Raw genomic sequence first — 25,950 nt, forward strand, 5'->3', positions numbered from 1 at the left:
GCCGACATCTACAGGGCTTTAGACAAGTGTCGGAACGGAGAACGCTTCTTTCAAGGGTGTAATTTGATACTACAGTGGTGGATGATGCGTCATTTAATCAAGACTCATAACCCCAAAGAACCAGATCCCTTTAGACGATCCGACGAGCTACATAGTCATGACTGGTGGTTGTATCATAATCGTTGCAACAAGACTGGAGGAGAGAGTTTTTGGTATCCGAGGCTTCGAGGGTTGAGAGAAGAAGACGTACAATGGTCGATAGATAGTTTGGTGGTAACTAAGAATATGGTGGTTCGAGCTGAAAAGGTCCCTTATTTGGTATTTGCTGGGTTAAGGGGAACTAGGCCATACGCCCCCGGTCGAGTGCTGAGGCAACTAGGAGGGAAGCAAGAGTTGCCCCAGATTGCTGATATGAGGAAATTCGTAACTGACCACGAGAATGGGCGAGTGGCATTTTCCGAAGACATGCGTAGGATGTGGAGATCTCGAAGAGTGTTGGGTGAGCCTGTACCAGATAGGTTTCGTCCAGAATGTTCGAGGGAGTACAAAGAATGGTTGAAAAAGAGTCTCGCTGGAACAATTGAGCCTGGTCCAAACGTTCCTCACATTATTGCCGATGTTGGAGCCAAATATCAAGTCCGACTTCACCGCCTTCAAGAGAAGTTTGATAAGAGTGAATTAGAGCATCAACGTCGTCATTCCGAAGATGCCAAAGTCATAGCTCGATTGAAACAAGAACTGCGAAGGGCCAGACAATGCATGACAGAGTTAGATGATAGCATGGAGCGACAGATTCAATCGATAGAGGGGTTCAGTCATCAAGAAGGAGCTCGAGTGGCAAGAGATCATCTCTGGGCGAATAGATATGCCATGTGGGAAGAGGTCAACATCGCCAAGAGGACCAGACTTGGCGAAGGATCAGAGGAGGCATGATTTTTACCATCCCCTGCGTGGGACAGTTTTATTTGTACTTTGTTTTGTAATTTATTTTTCAGGACTATTTTCTGTTTTATGTTTATCAGACATTTTGGATGCTACTAATGAAATTTTGTGGGGGATAATAATCGGGTTTAAAAAAGCATATACATCCTTCAATTCGTTAGGCCTACCCTTGGCACAAAAGGGTCACATGCATGTTTAGGACACGATATATTTGTTTAAATGTTTATGTGTTATGTTGCTTTGATTGAGGATATCGTAAACCCACTCCCAGCCAAAATTCAAAAGAGTATACAGAAGCCAACATTACAAATGTCCGACCAAAATTCCCGAGTCTCAAGTTTCTCACACAAAATCCATACCATAAATCCTAAATACCGCTCTATCATCTCAGGAAAGTCGAATCACCGCTATGGACAAAGGCAAGAACGTCCAGACGGAGCTCACTGAGAAGGAATTGCGAAGAAAGATCGAGCGAGTCACTCGAGAGATTCAGAAGGTTAAGGAAGAAGGACTCAAAGTAGACGCGACCACGGCGATCTACAAAGCTGCGGTCACAACATTGGATGAAGATCTGGCGTCACAGATAAAGAGAAAGAAGGAGGTTGAGATGGAAACCGAAAGCCTAAGGAAAAGGTTGAACTTGCTTCGTTTGGAGATACACGAAGGAAAGGCGAGAGAGGCGAAGATAGATATCGAGACTGCTGTGTTGTTGGACAGAAGCGCGGCGCTCGACGAGGAATTGGCGACCCATAGCAACCCAAAGGGCAGAAAATACCTCGCCCGTGATCAGGAAGCAGATAACAGTAGCCCCGGCCGTGAAGTGATTGAGGAGGATGATGAAGAAGAAATCGTCTACAAGCCTCCATTTCCGACTGTCTGAAAGGAAAGGAATGACGCAGCCACCAGACAAGAAATCTCCAAATGTGGTCTTCTAGAAATCTCAATGTTGTTTTTTAATTCCCTTGTAATCACAACGAAAGAATGAATGGAAAATTTTCATCCTAAAATCCGAACTACGTTGGGCCTGAATTCTCCCCGTGAGATACGTAGGCAGCCTTCTCGGCCCGGCCCCTATCACAGAAAATTTTCATTCTCCTCCATGTTTCGGAGATACGAAGATAAGATCAACGGACGTCGCAAAGCAGCTGCAAGAAGACCGTAGCTCAACGTGATTCAGATTTCCCAAGATAGCGCCAAACAAACAAATTCCTGTTTGTTCGAAATATATATCCGTCCTTATTCGTGGGTTAAGATATCCTCAAACAAAACGACTTGTGTGCTTATCTGTTTTATGTGCGATATTATGCATTTTGTACTCTGGATATGCACTAACAAATTTGCCTTTGAGTTGTTTTTACATCTCAGGTACCTTTTACTGATCTGTGTCGATAAAGCTGGCAGATCATCCTTACTTCACCAGATCGAAAGGTCCTACAGATTCCTTCCCTCGATCAAATTCAGACAAAGGAAAGACAGTTATGGGAGACAACAATGACGAAGGGCGTCTTACTGACGTTGTGGTGGCTCAGCCCACTGTAGTGGAACAGAACGAATTGATCATGCAGCTGATGCAACAGATTGCTGAAATGAAAGTTGAAATGCAACGGAGACAGGATGCGCCTCCACCTGGATTTGGTACTAATATTGCTGATGCAAGACCTCCGGTCTACTTCCCTTCATCAAACATAGATCCAACTCAGAACCAGCCTTCTACACCTGTGCATAATCCGTCTGTGATTGACCTCGCAACCCAAAACCCTCAATACGCTTCTGCATCTTACCAAACTCCTTCACCTCTTCCAAATAACCACCCTCAAATACCACCCCATCCTCAGAATACTCAAACTGCCCCACCGCCACAAAATCAAAACCAAACTCAAACTGCCTTCAATACCCAAGCCTTTCATCCGCATTTGAGTCAAAACACCAATCCTCAGGCCTACCCACAAAACTACCAGACCGCCCAAAACATTCCAAGTCCCTCTATAGCTCCGCCCCTACCAAAGAGAGCCACCTTCCAAGTTCCCGTTCCTGCCGAGCACGAGGTGCACGGTTCTGAGTTGGATCACTATGAAGAACAGGAAAGAGAATGGAAGGCGAAAGAAGAAGTGAAGATCGATATAAAGGAAGAGATCAAAAGGGCTATGAAAGAGCTGCAGTGCATCCCAGACGCCGTCGGACTTAGCTACGCAGAATTGTGCATCCATCCAGATTTGAACCTTCCCGAAGGTTTTAAAATTCCGAAGTTTGACACCTTCGGAGGAGTGGGCAATCCTATGGCGCATTTGAGAGCATATTGTGACCAGCTTGTGGGAGTTGGCAGGGATGAGGCCTTGTTGATGCGGCTTTTCAGCCGAAGTCTGTGTGGAGAGGCCCTCGAGTGGTTTACTTCACATGAAACCAGGCAGTGGCCCAGTTGGAATGCATTGGCTAAGGACTTCATTGACCGATTCGCCTACAATGTTGAAATAGTGCCCGATCGGTATTCTCTGGAGAAGACGAAGCAGAAACCAACTGAAAGCTATAGGGAATTTGCCTATAGGTGGAGGAAAGAAGCGGCGAGGGTAAGGCCACCCATGACCGAGAAAGAGATTGTGGAAGTGTTCGTGCGGGTACAGGAGCCTGAGTACTATGATCGAATCATGTTGCTGGTCGGAGCTAAATTCGCTGAGATAGTCAAAGTTGGTGAGACTATCGAAGATGGTCTAAAATCGGGAAAGATAGCCCGTGTATCTGCGTCGCCTGGGTCTTCAGGATTGATAATAAAGAGAAGAGAGGAAGTTGCCGCTGTCTCGTATGGGGGAAGAAAAACCCCTAGAAACCCGTCACATTCCCAAGATCGTTTCAGGCCTTCCCCAAAGTCCCACCGATCCAACTACCCACAACCCAATCATCCTAATAACCACAATACTGTCCCCACCTATCAGAATGCTCAAATTTCGTCGTACCAAAGTCCACCCTCTAATCTCCAAAATTTTCCTCCCATATACCCAAATTACCCTCAACCATACCAGATCCCATCCCCTTATCAGAATATTGCTCCCAACTGTGCCAACGTACAGTCGAGCTACCGACCACCTCCGCCCACTTATCAAGTCCGAGCTCCATTATACCAGGACCCCCTCCCGAATTACCAAGCTCCAATGCCAAATTTCCAGGCAAACCCTTATCCCCGGAGCCAAGCTCCTCGTACAAATACCCAAAATTATCAGCGGGTGCCTCCCCCTCGGCAAAGCGGTTATGATACTTCCCGTCCGAGATTTGAAAAAAGGCCTTCAAGGAACTTTACCACACTTGCTGAAAGCCGGACCAAACTATTTGAGAGGCTAGCCGCAGATGGATACATCCACCCTGTGGGGCCCAAACCCGGGGATGTTAACTCGAAGTTCTACAGGCCAGATCAAAGGTGTGCTTATCATTCCAACAGTGTTGGACATGACACGGAAGATTGCATCAACCTCAAGCACAAAATCCAAGACCTGATCGATCAGGAGGTAGTTTCTCTTCAACCGGCGGTGCCAAATGTCAACACAAATCCGTTGCCGAATCATGGAGGTGACAACCTTAATATGATTGAAACGGATGAAGACGGGTGTGGGACAAAGATGATTACCCCTATTATGCATGAGGACTTGGAAAGGGCTGTCGCTTTTTTAAGCGTCAAAGAAAGGAGGAAGTTTGTTATTCTGACACCTGCAAAGGCTGTTGCCTTGGTGCCTTCGAAAACCCTCGTTAAGCCCAAATTTGTCATTGAAACTGCCGTGGCCCAAGGCATGACCAGGTCCGGAAGGTGCTACACTCCTGATGAGCTTGCTCTCGGAGGACAGAAGAAGGACCATGCTAAGAGGCCGATAAGCGAGGGGGAAGCAGAGGAATTCTGGAGAAGGATGCAACCTAAGGACTATTCCATCGTCAAACATTTAGAGAAGACTCCGGCTCAGATCTCTGTGTGGGCCCTGCTGATGAGCTCTCAGTCCCACAGGCAGGCCTTAATGAAAGCTCTTGATGATACATACGTACCCTCAGGTACAAGTAGTGATAACGTGGCCGCTATGATTCATCAAGTCACTCGGGGGCACCGGATCAGCTTTTGTGACGATGAGTTGCCAGTCGAAGGAAGATCCCACAACAAAGCGCTACACATTACCGTGATATGTCATGGAAAGGTTGTCAACTGTGTTTTGGTAGATGATGGGTCCGGTTTGAATATTTGCCCATTGACGACGTTGAGGCAACTAAATTTTGACCTTGGGAAACTGGAGCAAAATCAGGTCAATGTAAGGGCATTTGATGGTGTGCAAAGAGACACCTTAGGGGCTGTGACTTTGACCCTTCAAATGGGCCCCGCAGAGTTCAGTGCGCAATTCCAAGTATTGGACATAGACACTAGCTACAACCTCCTTTTGGGAAGGCCGTTTATCCACATGGCTGGAGCCGTCCCCTCTACCCTCCATCAGATGATGAAACTTGTATGGAAAAATGAAGAGTTAGTGATTCACGGCGAGGGAAGTCGCTCGGGCAAGCAGGTGTCGGTCATTGATGAGATGCCGCAAGGCGCAGACTTTTACACGGTGGAGCTGGTGAATGCCACCAACGAAGATTTGGCCCTCAACTCCATGCCAACCGTGTACAAAATGATAGCCACGGTGATGCTGCAAAATGGGTTCGAGCCAGGTTTCGGATTGGGAAGAGATTCCCAAGGAATTATTGAGCCTGTTCCGGTCCTTGCTCAGGGATCAAAGTATGGTTTGGGGTACATCCCCACAGATGATGATATGAAGATGAAGAGGAGAAGGGATCAAGAGTTGACTAAGCCGATCCCGCATCTCTATCACTCCTTTCCAATTCGGGAGCATGCCGAGCCTGAAGACGACGGGGAAGGAATCTGTGACCTGTTCAAGGAGATCAATGCCGTCATAGAGGAGGAGGCCGAGCCAGCTGGCTTTCGCGATGCTGAACCGGGGGAGATGCTGAAGAATTGGACGTCCACACCAATCCTGATGTCCCGGACTTTTGGGTAGAAAGGAATTATTTTGTGCATGCCAAAATCGGTGGTCGTTCGGAAGAGGCCCGAGACCCACCATTTCTGCATTTTCTTGATTTTGAATTTTGTTATGATTGTTTAAAGGGCGACACGGCCTTGTGCCATGACCCAACTTTGCATCTTGATTCAATTTAAATGAAAGCCTCCTTATTTTGACTTTGTTTATTCGATTGCTTGTTATATTTTACTTTTCTAATTTTGTCTGTTTATGATTTCAGTAACGTAAGTTACAAACCTGCCAACGTCATGTCATGTCATGAGCTAAACGAACAAAATGAGGCAAATGACGACGAGGCTGACGACTACGACGAAGAAAGTGGGGAACCAGACTATGTAGTAGAAGAGTTTCGACAGTTCGAGAATCAACATAAACCGAATCTGGAGGAAACAGAGACGGTAAATTTGGGAGATTCAGAATGTGTCAAAGAGGTTAAGATCAGCACTCACCTGAATAAAACTCAGAAGGAGAGCCTGATTCATTTGCTTGCCGAATACAACGATGTGTTTGTTTGGGAGGTCAGTGACATGCAGGGGCTGAGTACCGATGTCGTATCTCATAAGCTGCCTATCAACCCAGGGTTCGAGCCAGTGAAGCAAAAGACTCGGAAATTCAAGCCTGAGTTGAGTTTGAAGATTAAGGAGGAAATCACCAAGCAGATAGAGTCCCGGTTGGTAGAAGTAACGCAATATCCCACCTGGTTGGCGAATGTCGTTCCGGTCGCCAAAAAAGATGGAAAAATCAGGATTTGCGTTGATTACAGAGATCTCAACAAGGCTAGTCCAAAGGATAATTTCCCGTTGCCAAATATCCATATTCTGATTGACAACTGTGCCAAACATGAGATGCAGTCATTTGTGGACTGCTACGCGGGTTATCACCTGATTCTGATGGATGAAGAAGACGCGGAGAAAACGGCCTTCATCACGCCTTGGGGGGTATATCACTACAGGGTGATGCCGTTTGGGCTCAAAAACGCCGGTGCCACTTACATGAGAGCCATGACGACTATCTTCCACGACATGATTCACAAGGAAATTGAAGTGTACGTGGACGACGTCATAATTAAATCCCGCGAGAGTTCGGATCATTTGACACACCTGCGAAAATTCTTTGAACGTTTGCGTAGGTACAACTTGAAGCTAAATCCCGCCAAGTGTGCTTTTGGAGTCCCAGCTGGGAAATTGTTAGGGTTTATAGTCAGCAGAAGAGGTATTGAGCTCGACCCTTCCAAGATCAAAGCAATTCAGGAGTTACCTCCGCCTAAGACGAGAAAAGAGGTGATGAGCTTCTTAGGGAGGTTAAACTATATCAGCCGGTTTATAGCACAATCGACGGTGGTATGTGAGCCTATCTTCAAGTTGCTGAAGAAAGATGCCCCAACTAAGTGGACTGAGGAGTGCCAGACCGCTTTCGACGCTATCAAGAGCTACTTGTCTAACCCACCAGTATTGGTTCCTCCGCGAGAAGGGAGTCCTTTGTTGCTATATTTGTCTGTCTCGGATAACGCCTTTGGATGTGTACTTGGTCAACACGACGAGACAGGGAAGAAGGAAAAGGCTATCTACTACATCAGCAAGAAGTTTACTCCGTACGAGTCTCGTTACACTTTGCTGGAAAGAACATGCTGTGCTCTGACATGGCTTGCCCAGAAGCTGAGGCACTACCTGTCGTCGTATACTACATATCTTATCTCCAGGATGAATCCGTTAAAGTATATTTTCCAGAAAGCGATGCCGACCGGGAAGCTGGCTAAATGGCAAATGCTGTTGAGTGAGTTTGACATCGTGTACGTGACTCAGAAGGCAATAAAAGCACAAGCTTTGGCTGATCATCTTGCGGAAAATCCCGTTGATGAAGAGTACGAACCTCTCAAGACATATTTTCACGACGAAGAAGTGTCATTTGTGGGTGAAGATATCTCTGAAGTTTATCCAGGTTGGAGATTATTCTTTGATGGAGCGGTGAATCACCAGGGTAAAGGTGTTGGAGCAGTCTTGGTATCAGAATCTGGTCAGCACTATCCTATGGCGGCTAAGCTACGGTTCAACTGCACAAACAACATGGCTGAGTATGAAGCTTGCATTCTCGGTTTGAAAATGGCCGTTGACATGAGTGTTTACGAGTTACTGGTTATTGGAGATTCAGACCTATTGATCCATCAAGTTCAAGGAGAGTGGGCTGTGAAGAACCCAAAGATTGTACCTTATGTACAATATGTGCAAAACCTGTGTAAAAGGTTTCGCAAGATCGAGTTCAGACACACTCCCAGAATACAGAATGAATTAGCTGATGCTCTTGCCACCATCGCTTCAATGATCAAACATCCAGATATTGATTACATCGACCCGCTGGATATAGGTTTGAAGGAGCACCCAGTCCATTGTTCACACGTGGAATCAGAACCAGATGGTTTGCCTTGGTACTTTGACATAAAGAGGTATTTGGAGTCTGGGACATATCCAGAAGATGCCACATCTAATCAAAAGAAGTCGATACGTCGTATGGCTCTCAATTTCTTTTTGAATGGAGAAGTCCTTTACAAGAGGACTCCAGATTTGGGTCTTTTGAGATGCGTGGATGCTGCTGAAGCCATGAGGCTTATTGAACAGATACATGCTGGAGTCTGTGGCACACATATGAACGGGCTTACCTTGGCAAGAAAAGTCCTTCGAGCCGGTTACTTCTGGATGACTATGGAGAACGACTGTTGCAAATTCGTGCAAAAATGCCATAAATGTCAAGTGCACGGAGATTTGATAAGGGTGCCACCTCACGAACTCAATGCTATGAGTTCACCTTGGCCATTTGTAGCTTGGGGAATGGATGTCATCGGTCCTATAGAACCGGCCGCTTCCAATGGACACAGATTTATTTTGGTTGCCATCGATTATTTCACCAAATGGGTGGAAGCAGCCTCTTACAAATCGGTAACCAAGAAAGTGGTGGCCGACTTTGTCCGCAACAATCTGATCTGCCGATTTGGAGTTCCAGAATCCATCATCACCGATAACGGTGCAAATCTCAACAGTCATCTGATGAAAGAGATATGTGAACAATTTAAGATTATTCACCGAAGGTCAACTGCTTATCGCCCTCAAATGAACGGAGCTGTAGAGGCCGCCAACAAGAACATCAAGAAGATTCTGAGGAAAATGATTGACAAGCAGCGGGGTTGGCATGAAATGGTGCCATATGCTCTACTGGGTTATCGAACGACGGTCAGAACATCAACTGGGGCTACTCCATACTTGCTAGTATACGGAACAGAAGCAGTCGTACCTGTTGAAGTCGAGATACCGTCACTGAGGATCATCCAAGAAGCTGAGCTAAGTAATGCTGAGTGGGTTAGCAAACGGATTGATCAACTAGCCTTGATTGATGAAAAGAGGATGGTTGCTGTTTGTCATGGCCAGTTGTATAGACAAAGAATGACTCGCGCTTTTCACAAAAGAGTAAGAGCCAGAAATTTTGAAGTTGGTCAGTTGGTTCTTAAGCGTATTTTTCCTCATCAAGACGAGTACAAAGGAAAGTTCGCACCAAACTGGCAAGGTCCTTACATGGTCCGCAAAGTACTATCTGGAGGTGCTTTAGTCTTGTCAGAGATGGATGGCGCTGTGTGGCCCAAACCTATCAACTCAGATGCTGTCAAGAGATATTACGCGTGAAGTTCGTTTTGCATTTCCCATCATTTACTTGTAATCTTCTGTTTGCTTGTATTTGTTCGAATTTGAATTCTTATCCCTCTTGTAACGAACTACGTCTGACCTGAATTCTCGAGAACGAGATACGTAGGCGGCCTATGTCGGCTTCGGTCACCCCATTTGTTCCCCTTGATTATTCCTTGTGTTGGAACTACGTTTGACCTGATTCCTGCCTCAACGGGATACGTAGGCGCCACAACGGCTCGGTCATATACCCAGAAGATTTCCATTTCTCTCCATAATGGAAACTGGGACAGAATTTTTGAGAGGATCTCAAAAATTCATTTGAAGTTGGACTTCTTTAACAAGTCAAAACAGAAGACCAAATTCTACGACCTGAACTACGTTCGACCTGAATTCTCGAGAATGAGATACGTAGGCGGCCTGTGTCGGCTTCGGTCGATTTCTTTGTAAAATTTATTCTTGTTAACCTTCAAGGGGAACTACGTTTGACCTGATTCCTGCCTCAACGGGATACGTAGGCGCCACAAGGGCTCGGTCATATCTCTCGTAGGATTTCTATTTCCCCTTTCTACAATAGAAACTGGGACAGAATTTTTGAGAGGGACTCAAAAATTCTCCAAAAGGAACCTTCTCCTCAGCGGATCGAACTAAGGACATTCCGAGTTTGCGACTGGGACAAAATTTTTGAGAAGATCTCAAAAATTCCGAGATTTGTTCGGTTACAATGGAAAGATGAACAAGATACTAAACTGGGACAGAAATTTTGAGGATGGCCTCAAAATTTCGTCATGGGACTTCCCCACAAGTCCGGAATGCCTCTGAAATTCATTCGACAAGCGTCGGACTCAAAGAAGCTCGTTAAGCCTGACATTACATGACTTGACATTGACTTTTTCGAGATACTATTTCTTAAAAAAAAAAAATTTCTTGCTTCTCTTAAAAATTTCCTTTTTATATTTCATCTGTTTTGGCATAAGATATTTTCTTATCTATCAAGAGTCGGGAAATCGGGAAATCAACCGAGGACGTCAAGACAAGGAGCAAACAATCGAAGGGATCGACACAGATCAGTATGTTTAAAACTGACAATTTTTCTGTGGATGCAGGTTTATAGCTTCACTTCGAAATCGGCCGAATTCTTCCGACTGATGAATACGGAGAAGGAGAAAACTATCTCCAAAGCCGGTGATTTTATTGAAAGCAAGAAGCATTTCATATCTTTATGCCAAGATGCTTGTGAATGTGTTTGTTTATTTCAAGCCATTCCCCAATACATGAAATTTACAAAGTGCCTGGCCAGATTCAAAGGTGGATCAAAAAGGAATCTTAGCGAAGATTTCACGATTTCTATAGAAGACGCTATTTGCATCGCGTTATCAAAGCAAGATGATTATTGTCGATCAAGACAATGCATTACCTCAGAAGAGACAGCTATGCAGTTATTATTTTTATCATTATCGATCAAGTCGATATATTATTTGGAGGTTGTCTTGCCGTTACTATTCACGGGGGCAATATAAATAATCATGCATGACGAGAAGATTTCATGCCTCGTCAAAATTTATACATCGCGAGAAGAATTTATGCCTCGCTGGAATTCATGCATCGCGGAAATCATGCATCGCGAGTCAATAATCATGCATGACGAGAAGATTTCATGCCTCGTCGAAATTTATACATCGCGAGAAGAATTTATGCCTCGCTGGAATTCATGCATCGCGGAATCATGCATCGCGGAAATCATGCATCGCGAGTCAATAATCATGCATGACGAGAAGATTTCATGCCTCGTCGAAATTTATACATCGCGAGAAGAATTTATGCCTCGCTGGAATTCATGCATCGCGGAATCATGCATCGCGGAAATCATGCATCGCGAGTCAATAATCATGCATGACGAGAAGATTTCATGCCTCGTCGAAATTTATACATCGCGAGAAGAATTTATGCCTCGCTGGAATTCATGCATCGCGGAATCATGCATCGCGGAAATCATGCATCGCGAGTCAATAATCATGCATGACGAGAAGATTTCATGCCTCGTCGAAATTTATACATCGCGAGAAGAATTTATGCCTCGCTGGAATTCATGCATCGCGGAATCATGCATCGCGGAAATCATGCATCGCGAGTCAATAATCATGCATGACGAGAAGATTTCATGCCTCGTCGAAATTTATACATCGCGAGAAGAATTTATGCCTCGCTGGAATTCATGCATCGCGGAATCATGCATCGCGGAAATCATGCATCGCGAGTCAATAATCATGCATGACGAGAAGATTTCATGCCTCGTCAAAATTTATACATCGCGAGAAGAATTTATGCCTCGCTGGAATTCATGCATCGCGGAATCATGCATCGCGGAAATCATGCATCGCGAGTCAATAATTATGCACGACGAGAAGATTTCATGTCTCGTCAAAATTTATGCACGACGAGAAGAATTCATGCCTCGTCAAAATTTATGCACGACGAGAAGAATTCATGCCTCGTCAAAATTTGCACATCGCAAGAAGATTTTATTCTTCGCTGAAAGTTATGCATCGCGAGAAGATTCATATCTCGCAGGAATTTACGTATCGCGAGAAGATATTCATGACCCGCAAGAAGACGTACTTGGATAAAGAAAGAGCAATACTTATCCATTGGCCTCGACTGCATTATGTTATTTCTTATAAAAAAATAAACATCATGGAGAGCATCGAAGATGACAACAAAAGAAACATCAATATCGCATCAGCATTTATTTATTTATTTCGACATCAAGTATGGAATACTTTGAAGATGATATTGCAAAACACAAGGCATAAGCTTTATATGCTGGACGTCAGACCGATCGAGTCGACGTCGAACATGGAGGAGAACAATGAAGTGTCGACATGGTAAAAGACACTGTCTCCCATCCTAATTGCATTTTTTAAGCTGACGAGTTTTATCTCAGTCTTTGTCGAGAGCATCCAAAAGGATGAATTCTCCAAAAACCACAGGTGCGGACGACATCAAAAGGGATGCAGCACAACGTGGAACTTTTTCTTAGCAGCGAACTGGGACACAGTCCAAAGAGGAGTGTCAAACCCTTAGGACGCGAGCAGAGGAGCGACTTCCACCACAATCGAACCACCCTCTCGAGGCATACGGGTTTTCTCTAGTTCTGTCAGTTTCTGTCTCGCTTCCGAAAGTTTGTTTTATCGGAAGCAAGTTTCCAATCTGAGTGACAATACGCCAAAAGATTTGGAAATTATGTCCGTGTAAGTTCTTAATTATGGGTGTGAAGCGCGCCACATTCATGGCTAAGAGGTTACAAGCCTCTTTTTCATACTCGTTTAATGTGTCACTCGTCCAAAACCGAAGGTTAGCTAGCATAATAGTTTTCCTTTTCCAAAGATCGAGTCGAACTACACACAGCCTGATTCCGAAGGTTTAAGGGTATGTAGGCAGATTCAATGTTGAAAACTCGGCTGTATTCCAACATTCGCTCTCGAATTCTATTCTCGAGCATTTCGACACCTTCATAATTCGGTGTCGAGGTGGCTTTGATTCTTTGAAATCATGCGGTAAATCAAGCTTATCGAACTACAAGTGGCCTGAATTCTCATATAGCCTGAGATATGTAGGAGACCCGTTTGCAAGGGTTCGGCCATAATTCCTAAACTCTTTGTCAAATCCTCCTTCCTAAAGGCGAGTGGAGTTGGTCAAAATTGGTTCGGTCAACTTCATTTTCCTCGAGTTGCTTGCATCCACCCAAGTAAAATGAGGGACAGTTGTTGACACCCAATTTTGACCCGCGTCGGTATGAGTTAGTTAGTTTTATAAACCTTGCGAAAATAAATATATGTACATATACATATATGTATATACATATATGTATATGTATATATGTATATCTTAAACCCATTCCTTTACCCATCAGCCCACTCTTATTCCCAACCCAATTACACCTCAGGCCCATCTCCCTTTAATTTTAACCCAACCCAAACCCCCTAATTTCCTACCCGACCCAGCCCCAAATCTCCTGACCCGCTCCGACCCAGCTCCCCTTCCCTCTTCCCCCTTCCTCACGCCCCTTTTCCAGAAACAGAACACAGCCAATAATTCCCAGAAAGAAACGCGACAAATTCCCCTGAAATCGCGCAATTCTCAGAACCCCCAACAACCCAGCGAAAAATAGACGCGATCTCTCCCCCATCGCGTCTCTCCCCACGCTCTCGCACTCTCGTCCTCTCTCCTCTCCTTCCCTCTCCTTCCCGCGTCTCCCCCACGCTCGCTCTCTCCTTCCCCTCTCGACAGAAATCCAGAAAACTCAGACGCGACTCGCCAACAACCCCGCGTCACTCCCCACACTCTTCTCCCTTCCCCTTCGCGTGAACGAGACGGAATGGCAGAGACCCATTCCTGCCGCTGTCACGCAGGTCTGCGACACGCAAGACGTCACGGTCACTCTCGCCAGCACGCAATGGGTTTGACCCAAGGGAATTTCGAATTTCGAATTCAAAGAGGAAGCCTAGCGTCCCCCTCTAAATACCCTCGATTTTTCAGTCACAGGGGGATTTTTTTTAGAACTTTTCTCTACCTTAAGGCTAGAAATCATCAATCATATACATTTACGTGTGAATACTTAAGAAAGAGACTTCAAGGAGATTGACAGCCGCGATTCTGTTTCTTCTGCGTGTTGATTCGCCTTTGGAACCGTTTGGAGTTCATTTCGGTGGTGGAAGCTTGTTATCTCGCTCGTCGTTTCCGCTCGCTGCTTTCGAAAAGGTAAATACAGTTTATGCTTATGTTAATTTATCTCAGTTAAGCTTTGTTTAATTCATCGATTCGAGTTCGACTTTGGTTTGCTTCTACTGTAAATGTGTCCAGTATTGAGGTTTCTTGTTGATTGATGGGTTATGGATTTCATTGTGATTTGCATTTAAAGTATCGGATTCGATTTCTAGCGTCGATTTGCATTATGTCTCAAATGCCTATGATGTTCCCTACTACGTCATTGTTGTTATGTAAGCTTTGTTACCCTTCTGTTCATCATGGGTTATTGCCTTAGCATAAGATTTCGTTGCCTGATAGAATACAAATCTTGGTTCAAGTCTTGTTTAAGTTTGTCTTTCTTTCTTCTTCTAAGAATTCCCTATGGAGCTATAATGTGTTTTTCCCTTTGGAATAGTTTGAGTTTCTAAGTGCGTAGGGGAGGGGTACACTTCGATTTGTGCTTCTTGAAATTGTATGGTTCGATCTTAATTTAGTTCTTATCTCGTTTCGTCTGAAATATGGTTTGTTGGTAGTTCAAATTCTAGTTGCCAAATAGTGTTGTACGTTTTGTCGTTTGCTTGGATTCATTCATGCTATCTCACTTTAAAATGGACCTTTTATCCCTCTAGTTCATAGTGCTATTCTCAGTGAGGTCCTCGGGTATGCATTTTATCGTTTGTGTTGGTAGCTATTCGACTAATTAATGGCCTTTGTATGCCTGAATTTAATGATCCATGTTCATTCACTGCATGCTTTAGTGATAAATTTGCTTAATGACAAACATGAGTTGCTATTGTTTAGGCTTAGTTTGCTTCCTTAGCTTTGATCAATTTTCTTAGTTTGGGTTTCATTCGGCCTTCTCTAAAGTTATATGTGTTTCTTTTATTTGCGTTTCATTCAAAATACATCTGGTTTACGTCATCGTTCACATGTTAACTTACTTCTATTTTATCGCATGTGAAACTCCTCTCGAATCCTTATGGATTCTACTCCAACTCGTTGCATTCTCTCGTGGAGCCGTAAAGGCTCAAAACATATTCTTCGAGTCGTAGACCCCCTCAAAACTGGCGTACAGGTTGAACAAAAGAAGAGAGCTGCTGGAAATTAATTTGCAGGTCGGAAAACCAGCAGCTTCAGTGCTGGAAAGCAAGTTTTGCAGATTTGAGAAGCTGTATACCAGCTGTATACATCCGTAATACACTGATATACAGTTTGAAATGTGCACAGGAGGCCTAATCCAAAATCTGGGTTGATGGAAGTGAAAATATGCTTCTGGAAAGGGACTTTAAACTCTCGAAAGTCGAAAAACAGGCTGATATACAGTCTGTATACACTGATATACAGACACGATATAATATAAATATGTGTAAAAAATGTGATTGGCAGGGGAACGTAGAGGGACGCCTATTCTAATTAAAATTCGGAATTAGGCAAACAATGCGGACGTAGGGTGCAGCCCGTATACATTAGTATACATTATCGGGCGACGATATACATTTGTTAAGTAAGTTTTAAAAATTGTACAGGTACAAATACGCAGGGCAATACAGGGAAAAGTAGCGAAAAATATATATTCAAATAGGTGCGGGGCTTGAGAGGTCCAAATGGGTCAAATATATGCTGTATACAGCATGTATACACTTGTGTATACTTTGTGATTCTTTTTCAGGATTGGGCCAGGGCCCTTCAGCCCCCCCCTTTATTAACAGGCCCAAAGGCCATTTTTTTTTCTGCAGGTTTTAAAGAAGGCCCAAATCTAAGTAAATAGATTAGGACAGGTGGGCCAAAGCCCAATTGAATGAATTTGGGCAATCAAGCCCAAGTTCAAATATTTCTTTCTCTATTATTTATTTGTTTGAATTATTTAATATCTTGGTAGAATTTTTTTTAAAAAAAAAAAAAAAAAAAAAAAAAAAAAATCTCCTAAAGGGGTGGCCATTTTTCATTATTTAAATTTTATTATTTTTGTTTTACTTACTTTTATCATAATTTAGTTTTCCTTAAATTAATTCCCTCAAAATATCTCCCTTTAGAAATAAATAAAAATAATAACAATGAAAATAAAAAATATTAAAGCGAATTTCTTTTTATTTAGTTAACCATTTATTTTTAATAGTCATTTAGTCAAATCGCCGGTCAACCGCAAGTTAGCGGACATCCCGAGGGCCTAATACCTTCTCGGGATGTACATTGAACTTCGAACCTTTGTTTTTTCAATTGATTTTAATCTGTTTTAAATCTTTTGAAATTTTTCTTGATTTTATCAAAATCAAGTGGCGACTCCGTAATTCGAAAAGTCAATTTTTCTTAAATAATAAGATTAATTGATTTTTTGAAACCTAGTCAATATTTTTTCATTTTTTAAACTAAAAAAAATAGTTAATAGTAATTTTTAAATAAAACAATCTCAAGGATGACACTACCCAAGTGCCTTCGATTGAGTCGGTTTCAGTAGTCCGTGAGTTTCTGGATGTGTTCCCTGCAGATCTTCCTGGTATGCCACCAGATAGGGATATTGACTTCTGTATTGATCTCGAACCGGGCACACGCCCCATTTCTATACCCCCTTATAGAATGGCTCCCGCAGAGTTAAGAGAGTTAAAGGCACAACTTCAAGAGTTATTGAACAAAGGCTTTATTAGACCAAGTGCATCTCCTTGGGGTGCTCCGGTTTTGTTTGTAAAGAAGAAGGATGGGAGTTTTCGAATGTGTATAGACTACAGACAACTAAACAAGGTAACCATAAAGAACAAGTATCCTCTTCCCCGCATTGATGACTTGTTCGATCAGTTACAAGGTGCTTGTGTCTTCTCTAAGATTGACTTGAGATCCGGTTATCATCAATTGAAAATACGGGCAACGGATGTGCCAAAGACTGCTTTTCGAACGAGGTATGGGCATTACGAATTTGTAGTGATGTCTTTTGGTCTTACGAATGCCCCTGCTGCGTTCATGAGCTTGATGAACGGGATTTTTAAGCCATATTTGGACCTCTTCGTGATCGTATTTATTGATGATATATTGGTATACTCAAAGAGCAAGAAGGAACATGAAGAGAATTTGAGAATGGTATTGGAAATGTTGAGGGAGAAAAAGCTTTATGCCAAGTTCTCTAAGTGTGAGTTTTGGCTAGATGCAGTGTCCTTCTTGGGGCACGTGGTTTCTAAGGATGGAGTGATGGTGGATCCTTCTAAGATTGAGACAGTGAAGAATTGGGTAAGACCTACTAATGTGTCAGAAATAAGGAGCTTTGTTGGGTTAGCTAGCTACTACCGTCGATTTGTCAAGGGATTCTCTTCTATTGCTTCCCAATTGACGAACTTGACTAAGCAGAATGTTCCATTTGTATGGTCGGACGAATGTGAGGAAAGCTTTCAGAAGCTCAAGACTTTGTTGACTACCGCACCTATCCTTACCTTACCAGTAGAGGGTAAGAACTTCATTTTTTATTGTGATGCATCCTATTCTGGTTTGGGTGCAGTACTAATGCAAGAGAAGAGTGTGATTGCTTATGCTTCAAGGCAATTAAAGGTGCATGAACGTAACTATCCAACTCATGATTAGGAATTGGCTGCGGTAGTGTTTGCATTAAAACAATGGAGACACTATTTATATGGGGTTAAGTGTGAGGTCTACACGGATCATCGTAGCCTTCAGTATGTCTTTACTCAGAAGGATTTGAACTTGAGACAGAGGAGATGGATGGAACTACTGAAGGACTACGACATCACTATTTTGTATCATCCGGGGAAGGCGAATGTTGTAGCAGATGCTTTAAGTAGAAAGGTGGGAAGCATGGGAAGTCTAGCTCACTTGCAAGCTTCTAGACGCCCATTGGCTAGAGAGGTTCAGACTCTAGCTAATGACTTGATGAGATTAGAAGTAAATGAGAAGGGAGGATTGTTGGCTAGTGTGGAGTCAAGATCTTCTTTTCTTGACAAAATTAAGGGAAAACAGTTTGATGATGAGAAACTAAGGCGAATCCAAGATAAAGTATTGCGAGGGGAGGCTAAGGAAGCACAAATCGATGAGGAAGGTGTTTTGAGAATCAAGGGAAGGGTATGTGTACCCCGCGTCGATGATTTGATCAACACTATTCTGACAGAGGCTCATAGTTCAAGGTATTCTATACACCCGGGTGCAACCAAGATGTATCGTGACCTAAAGCAACACTTTTGGTGGAGTAGAATGAAGCGTGATATTGTTGACTTTATTGCCAAGTGTCCAAACTGTCAACAAGTAAAGTATGAACACCAAAGGCCCGGAGGAACACTTCAGAGAATGCCCATTCCGGAATGGAAATGGGAGAGAATTGCAATGGACTTTGTGGTTGGTCTTCCAAGGACAATGGGTAAGTACGACTCCATTTGGGTGATTGTTGATAGGTTAACTAAATCTGCTCATTTTATTCCGGTTAAGGTGACTTACAATGCCGAGAAGTTAGCCAAGATCTATATCTCAGAAATCGTTCGATTGCATGGGGTTCCACTATCCATCATATCAGATAGAGGTACGCAGTTTACTTCTAAGTTTTGGAAAACATTGCATCCGGAATTGGGTACTAGGTTGGACCTTAGTACTGCGTTCCATCCTCAGACCGATGGTCAGTCTGAGCGAACGATTCAAGTGTTGGAGGATATGCTTCGTGCATGTGTGATAGAGTTTGGTGGTAGGAGATGTAGGTCTCCCATTGGTTGGTTTGATGCGTTCGAGGTTAGACCTTGGGGCACTGATCTCTTGAGGGATTCGATGGAAAAAGTGAAGTCTATTCAAGAAAAGCTTCTAGCGGCGCAAAGTAGACAAAAAGAATATGCAGATCGAAAGGTTAGAGACTTAGAGTTCATGGAGGGTGAACAAGTCTTGTTGAAAGTTTCACCAATGAAAGGGGTGATGCGGTTTGGTAAAAGGGGTAAACTAAGTCCAAGGTACATTGGACCATTTGAAGTACTTAAGCGAGTAGGGGAGGTGGCTTATGAGTTAGCCTTGCCTCCAGGGCTGTCCGGAGTACATCCGGTATTCCATGTGTCGATGTTGAAAAGATACCATGGGGATGGAAACTACATTATCCGTTGGGATTCAGTTTTGCTTGATGAGAACTTGTCTTATGAGGAGGAGCCTGTTGCTATTCTAGATAGAGAAGTTCGCAAGTTGAGGTCAAGAGAGATTGCATCCATCAAGGTGCAATGGAAGAATCGACCGGTTGAAGAAGCCACTTGGGAGAAGGAGGCAGATATGCAAGAAAGATACCCACATCTGTTTACAGATTCAGGTACTCCTTTTCTCCCTTGTTTTCCTTCTTGTGATCGTTCGGGGACGAACGATGGGTAAATTGGTATCTATTGTAACGACCTGTTTAGTCGTTTTGAGCAACAGACTTCAATTCTGGAAAAACTGGCAGAAGCGACGGACCCCACGACGGACCGTCAAGGGCACGACGGACCGTCGCAGGGTCTCGTTTCAAAACACTTAGAAAATCTGAAATTGGGTACTGAAAATCAACTCTCTGAACTTCGTAACGAAATGGCAGGACGGACCGTCACAGGTGTGACGGACCGTCACAGACCCTTGGTGGAAATTTGGGTCTCTGAACTTTGCGACGACCTGCAGGACGGACTGTCGCAGGCGCGACGGCCCGTCACAACTTGCGTAATCCCAGTTGGAGTCGGATTTCTGGTTAAGTTTTAAAGGGGCGTTTTGGACTATTCCTGCTATAATTATATATTTCGTGGGTCTATATTAATCCCTCAATTTCTTGGGGATAAAAGAGGTAACCTTAAGTTAATTAGTGGGCTATTATTGTCATCTTTTATTCTTAATTATATACTAATTAGGGTAAAAGAAAGAGGGTTTGAATAAAGAAAATAGAAAGAACAAGAGAAAGAGAGAGAAGGGAATCGATAAAGAGAGAGACGATCGAGAAGGGGAAAAAACACAAAGCTTTGGGAAAATTTGCTTGCTTGATCACGAATCTTCGGTGGAGGTAGGTTATGGTTTTCATGCTATTCGTAGTAAACTCTTAATAGCGAATGATATGTGTTAGTAGTATTGTAAACCTTCTATATGCTTAATTGTATGCTTGCATGAATGATGTGATTATGTAATTGTGAATAAATAAGCATGATGAAGCTATTGAATCCCAAATCTTGAAAAGAAACCCTAATCTACTTTGTTAATGATGATGCCTCGGTATAAAAGAAGGCTTGATGAACGAAAGTGGATAGAATATGGATCGGGTGCCACGTTCCGGTACCAGGATAGTATATGAGGATCGGAGTGTCACGTTCCGACACCAGGATAGAATATGGATCGGGTGCCACGTTCCGGTACCAGGATAGAATATGGATCGGGTGTCACGTTCCGACACCAGGATAGAATATGGATCGGGTGCCACGTTCCGGTACCAGGATAGAATATGGATCGGGTGTCACGTTCCGGTACCAGGATAGAATGAGGATCGGAGTGTCACGTTCCGACACCAGGATAGTATATTGAGGAGCGGAGTGTCACGTACCGACACGAGGGGAATAAAGATAATGAATCTTGAAATATGTTAATATATCCAATCTAATGAACTAAATTCCCAAATGAGTATGATGAGGAGGTGTGAGTCCTCATTGATGTGCTTGGTGTTGTAACCAAGGGTTATGGTGACTGTAAATGCTGCATGCTAAGGATATTAGTTGATTTTATGATATTGCTTAATACATACTGTTTTCTATTTTGAGTTGACCGATGATATCTACTCAGTACCCGTGGTTTGTACTGACCCCTACTTTTATTGTTTTCTTCTTATTTATTTGTGGAGTGCAGCAAACGTGCCGTCATCTTCGACTCAACAGTAACTCAAGCCAGTCTTACTACATCGGAAATTCAGAGTGAGCTAATGCTTCTAGCTTGGACTGGATCTTCTTCTCCAAGTCTTGATGTCTTGAACTTCCGGCATGGACTAGCTTCTTATGTATTTTTAGCTTCTTAGAATACTCTTAGTTTAGTAATTTGATTATAGATGTTCTTGTGATGATGACTTCCAGATTTTGGGAATAATAATAGTTATTGATTTTATTAATGAGTTTAAGTCTTCCGCATTACTTTATGTTGATATTACCTTGAAATGTTAAGGTTTAGATTGGTTGGTTCGCTCACATAGGAGGGTAAGTGTGGGTGCCAGTCGCGGCCCGGATTTGGGTCGTGACAGGGCAAGTGATATGTAATGGAGGGATTATGTACATTGTAAACCACGATATTTCCTTCATTTCAACTATTGTCTTGCCGGGTTTTGACTTGATACAAAAATGATTTTTGTATTTTGTAATTTTTAAAATATTTAAATTATAACAAAATGTCCTATAATTTTGAAGTTCTTAAATGTGTGATGTGAAAAATTAAAATTAAAGAATTGGCGTAAAAAAAAAGACTTTATTTTAATATAAGAGTTATTAATATATGGATAAACATAGATAAAAGATAAAATAAAATGCCCCTAACGCACCAAATCAAATGGTGGATAAAGAAGAATCCAACACAATTTATTCTACCACTATTCTTAATCATAATATTATTAATATATTCTTATACAATATACCAGACGACCTTTAATATCATAAAAAGACGACCTTTCGAAAATAAATTAATATTTATTTGGCTCTATGTAGACGTATCAATTACCAAAAAGAGATTATAGTATCACAAAAATAACTATTCTTACACAAAAGGTCTTTGATCGATTATATAATTATAATAAAAATTTTAAAACATCTTTATATGCCTATATGTTATTTGTTCTGAAAGTTGGTCGCTATCAATTATGATTAATTAGACCTAATAATTTATGATCTTCAAAGTGATAAACATGCAAATGATGATGCAATGGATACGGTAGAATATTCACAAGATTAAATTTATATTTTTATTCGAAGGTATAATTAAATTCAAGATAAAGTTTTTATATTTTTGGTACTCTCTTTATCTTGAATGTTATTTTTCTTTCGAGTTAAATTATATAAATTTTATTTAATATTTTGAAATTATATTAATTTGAGAAGTATTACAATTTATAGTATTTTTTTACTATTTATAAATATTTAAGTTTTAATTTGAAATATTAAATGAATTTAATTTTTTTCACCTTTAAAAATTTATTTTTAAAAAAACGTAATAGATATTTTGAAACAGAGAGAATAAGCGATAATACTTATAGATGACATCAACATAACCTTTTTTTTTCTATTTTTTTTTTTGGCAATACATTTGTTTGAAAATCTTCTATTAATTTGTCTTTGGCTTATATTTATCTCCCTCCCATTTTTGATTTACTTAAGAAAAAAAATCGTAGTAGGGCAGGTTGAACATATTTTCATACATATGGACTTTTAAAATTTAAAAGTGTTTAAGTACTTAGTATCAAATTTGTTATATTTATTTTCTTGGCTTACACTCATAAGTAATAAGTAAACTAAAAGAATAAATACATTTATATTTATTATTAAATATTAAGGAGAATGAAAATTTATTCAAAAGACAGCTCAGATATTTAAGGCCATGATATTTGACCCAAAATATCTTAAAGAATTTTTATTGTACCCATGGCTTGTACTTTCTTCTATTGATTTATTATTTATTTTTAATTATTAATAGAACATCGCTAGACATATTATTTAATAGTATAAATTTGTAATAAATAAATAAATAAACGAAACCAAACATCACCGTTTCCTACTTTGCAAAGTAATTTATTTTTAATTTTTACCTAATTCATGACCTGAACTTATAATAGTTGCAAAATATAATTTCTTTGTATGATAAATTCATTTTATTTAATGTTATTTTTTGAGATAGTACAATTATCATTTGACTAATCATTTTTGTTCTTCTTATATTGAAATCATATGAATTCATGTCGAGCATACTGGTTGATTTAACATTAATGTCGGTAGATGAAAATAAAAGAAATTAAAATCACGTATAAGCAGTGGTGGAGTTATTAATTTTATTAAAGGTGTCCAAGAATAACGACGAATGATTTCAAAATAAAATAAAAAAATATTATGTTATTTGAACTCGAATCATCTTTATTCAAATAGACATCCATTACCACTGCACTAAAGGCATAACTTTTATCAAAAACGTCTAACTTTATATATATATATATATATATATGTTCATTAAAAGTAGAATTTGATATGTGTATCTAACATATTTTCTGACGAATGACGAAACATCATTTCAAGTTTAATTTGTTATTTTCATTTTCCAAGAAGATATACAAATGGTCTTGAGATCGAATAGTATCTTTCTTGCTTATCTATCAAATCCCACAAAATAAGTAAAAAAGAAACCCCCACTTATATTCCACAAAATATATATATATATATATATATATATTTTTATTTTATATCAAACACATCTTGAATCTTTTTTGGTAAGTGATTCTGACAAGGCCATCCCAACTTGCTAATATACAAAATAGTGTCATCTCTACTTTATTTCTCAAGTATATTCCCATCACAATGCAAAAAATGTGTTCCAATCCAAGTCAATGCTTTATATTTTATTTTCATTTTTTTTGCTTCAATGGATAACATTTTGCAATTTCTTATTAGTTTCTTGGATTATATTATTTTATTAGTAACTATTATGGGCTTCTTGAATACATCAACATATATATATATACCCTTTGTATTTCTATACTCATTCATTGTATACTTAGGTGGAAACAAGTTTGAAAAAAAAAATACTATACTAGCTTCCATTGTTCATTCAATGGCCAAAATATATCCACAAACACTCAAGAACTACTCTTCTTCTTCTTCTTCTTCGTCTTCGTCCTCGTCCTCGTCCTCGTCTTGTTATGTGACATCCACTAGAGAAATATTTACCATATGGATGAAATCTCTAGTGTATCATGGGAATGGTTGTACTGTTTTTAATTCTAAAGGTGATATTGTTTTTAGAGTTGATAATTACCAAGAAAGAAATAGTAATGAAGTTTTCCTCATGGATCTTAGTGGACAAGTTCTCTTCTCAATTAAAAAAGAGGTAATAACAAAAAAATAACTTACTAGTGTGTATTTTTTCGATTTTGTTTTCTCATCTGGTGTTCAGTATGACATAGTTAGAGTAAAGATAGCTTGACGATTTCATTAAGTTTAATTTTTAATTAATTTTATTTTGTTCAACAGAGACTAAGATTACTTGGTAGATGGAGTGGATATTTAAGTGGTGGATTTAAAGGAAAGCCATGGTTTCAAGTGAGAAGAAATTGGAAATATTCAAAAGGAGATGTTATTTGTGATGTAAATTTAGGGTGTGATAAATCTATTGGAAGTTGTTATAAGATTCAACAAATTGACAAAAAATCATCATTTCAAATCTCAAATGATATTGGTCAACTTGTAGCAAAGGTAATTATTTGATTCAAAGAAATTAATTTGAGTATTTATGATTAAACAAACATTATATACTATATTCTTTTTGTTTTGTTATGTAAAATTGTGTATATTATATAGGTAAATCAAAAGCAATCATCAAGAGGATTTGGGTATGGTGATGATGTGTTAAATCTAGAAGTGGAACCTCAAGTTGATTACTCATTTATTGTGGCTCTTGTGACAATATGTGGTTTGATTAAACACAAATTATAAAGACCACAATTAGTCTAAATTGACTTTTGCAAGATCAAAATTGGATAGCGGGCACGAATGCGATCGAATGAAAAATTTTCGATTTTCAGTTCAGAATTCGATGTGAGGAAAAAAATCCTAGGTCAAGGTGGTAGCACGTATGGTACGATATCAGTCCCTTGATCTCAGTGCAACGTGTGAGACTTAGTCAAGAGATCGATTTGAAGATATTAATTTAAAAAAAAAAAAAGAAAAAGGAAAGAAGGTGGATATTACTTTGATTCATGTTCATGTTCATTTTGGGCCTTAAAGGCCCATTAAAATCAAGCTCAGTGGCCCATATTTCATGGCCCATTAAAATATGTTTTTCATGTATAGTCTATTTAGTTGATTAATTCTTTTATAAAATACAAAGTTTTGTACTTTTGCTGGTTCATTTGGATTGACTGGTTAAAAGTTTAGTTGACTAGGTTCAAGTGTAAAATACTGAAATTTTATTTTATCAATAATAATTAGATGCTTACATAAAAACTACATATTGGTGTGTGTCAGGTACGATTTCAATATATGTCATTATTTTTATCTTAATTTATATGTTATAAGTGAAATTTGAAAAATCGACCATTTTAATTTTTTTATTTTTTGTTTATAGTTTTAAAGCTATAATTTGTTGTGATTTTTGTGGTATTTTAAAATAATCTATGTTACTCTCATTTCGATTAATGTGAATACTCATAAAAATTTTCAGTTATTAATTTACTTTGAATTTTATAACTTTTGGCGTCATATTCAAATAGTATATGATACTTCTTATAAATTGTACATATGAAATAAGAGAGCAAAACAAAATATTTTCAATTGTTAATTATTGTGATTTATAATACTTTATGTAATTTTTAATAACACATATTATTCAATCTATTCATATTC

The 25,950-nt window shown here is 40.3% G+C and overlaps 1 protein-coding gene and 1 long non-coding RNA gene across 2 annotated transcripts; both read left to right on the forward strand.

Annotated features, from left to right (window-relative positions):
• Positions 1-1,351: 1,351 nt before the first annotated feature.
• On the forward strand, positions 1,352-15,637 carry LOC104648997 (uncharacterized). The gene is made up of 7 exons (XM_069292246.1): positions 1,352-1,816; positions 2,337-5,959; positions 6,205-7,029; positions 7,114-7,324; positions 7,412-8,914; positions 10,759-11,090; positions 15,517-15,637. The coding sequence occupies exons 1-7, from the start codon at positions 1,352-1,354 to the stop codon at positions 15,635-15,637; spliced, it is 7,080 nt and encodes a 2,359-aa protein (XP_069148347.1).
• An 8,447-nt stretch (positions 15,638-24,084) lies between these two features.
• LOC101260034 (uncharacterized) lies at positions 24,085-25,551 on the forward strand. The gene is made up of 3 exons (XR_011213368.1): positions 24,085-24,436; positions 24,580-24,801; positions 24,907-25,551. It is a non-coding gene; the product is annotated as an uncharacterized lncRNA (long non-coding RNA).
• Positions 25,552-25,950: the final 399 nt, after the last annotated feature.

This window comes from Solanum lycopersicum, chromosome 12, assembly GCF_036512215.1.
Source record: "Solanum lycopersicum chromosome 12, SLM_r2.1".
Lineage (NCBI taxonomy): Eukaryota > Viridiplantae > Streptophyta > Magnoliopsida > Solanales > Solanaceae > Solanum > Solanum lycopersicum.

Excerpts from the sequence above, each read along its gene's own strand:
- LOC104648997 (XM_069292246.1), top strand. The coding sequence starts at position 1,352 with ATGGACAAAGGCAAGAACGTCCAGACGGAGCTCACTGAGAAGGAATTG. Across the intron at positions 7,325-7,411 it reads TTATAGCACAATCGACGGTG|AGCTACTTGTCTAACCCACC; the intron begins GTATGTGAGCCT and ends GACGCTATCAAG. Across the intron at positions 11,091-15,516 it reads TCAGAAGAGACAGCTATGCA|GTCGGAAAACCAGCAGCTTC; the intron begins GTTATTATTTTT and ends ATTAATTTGCAG.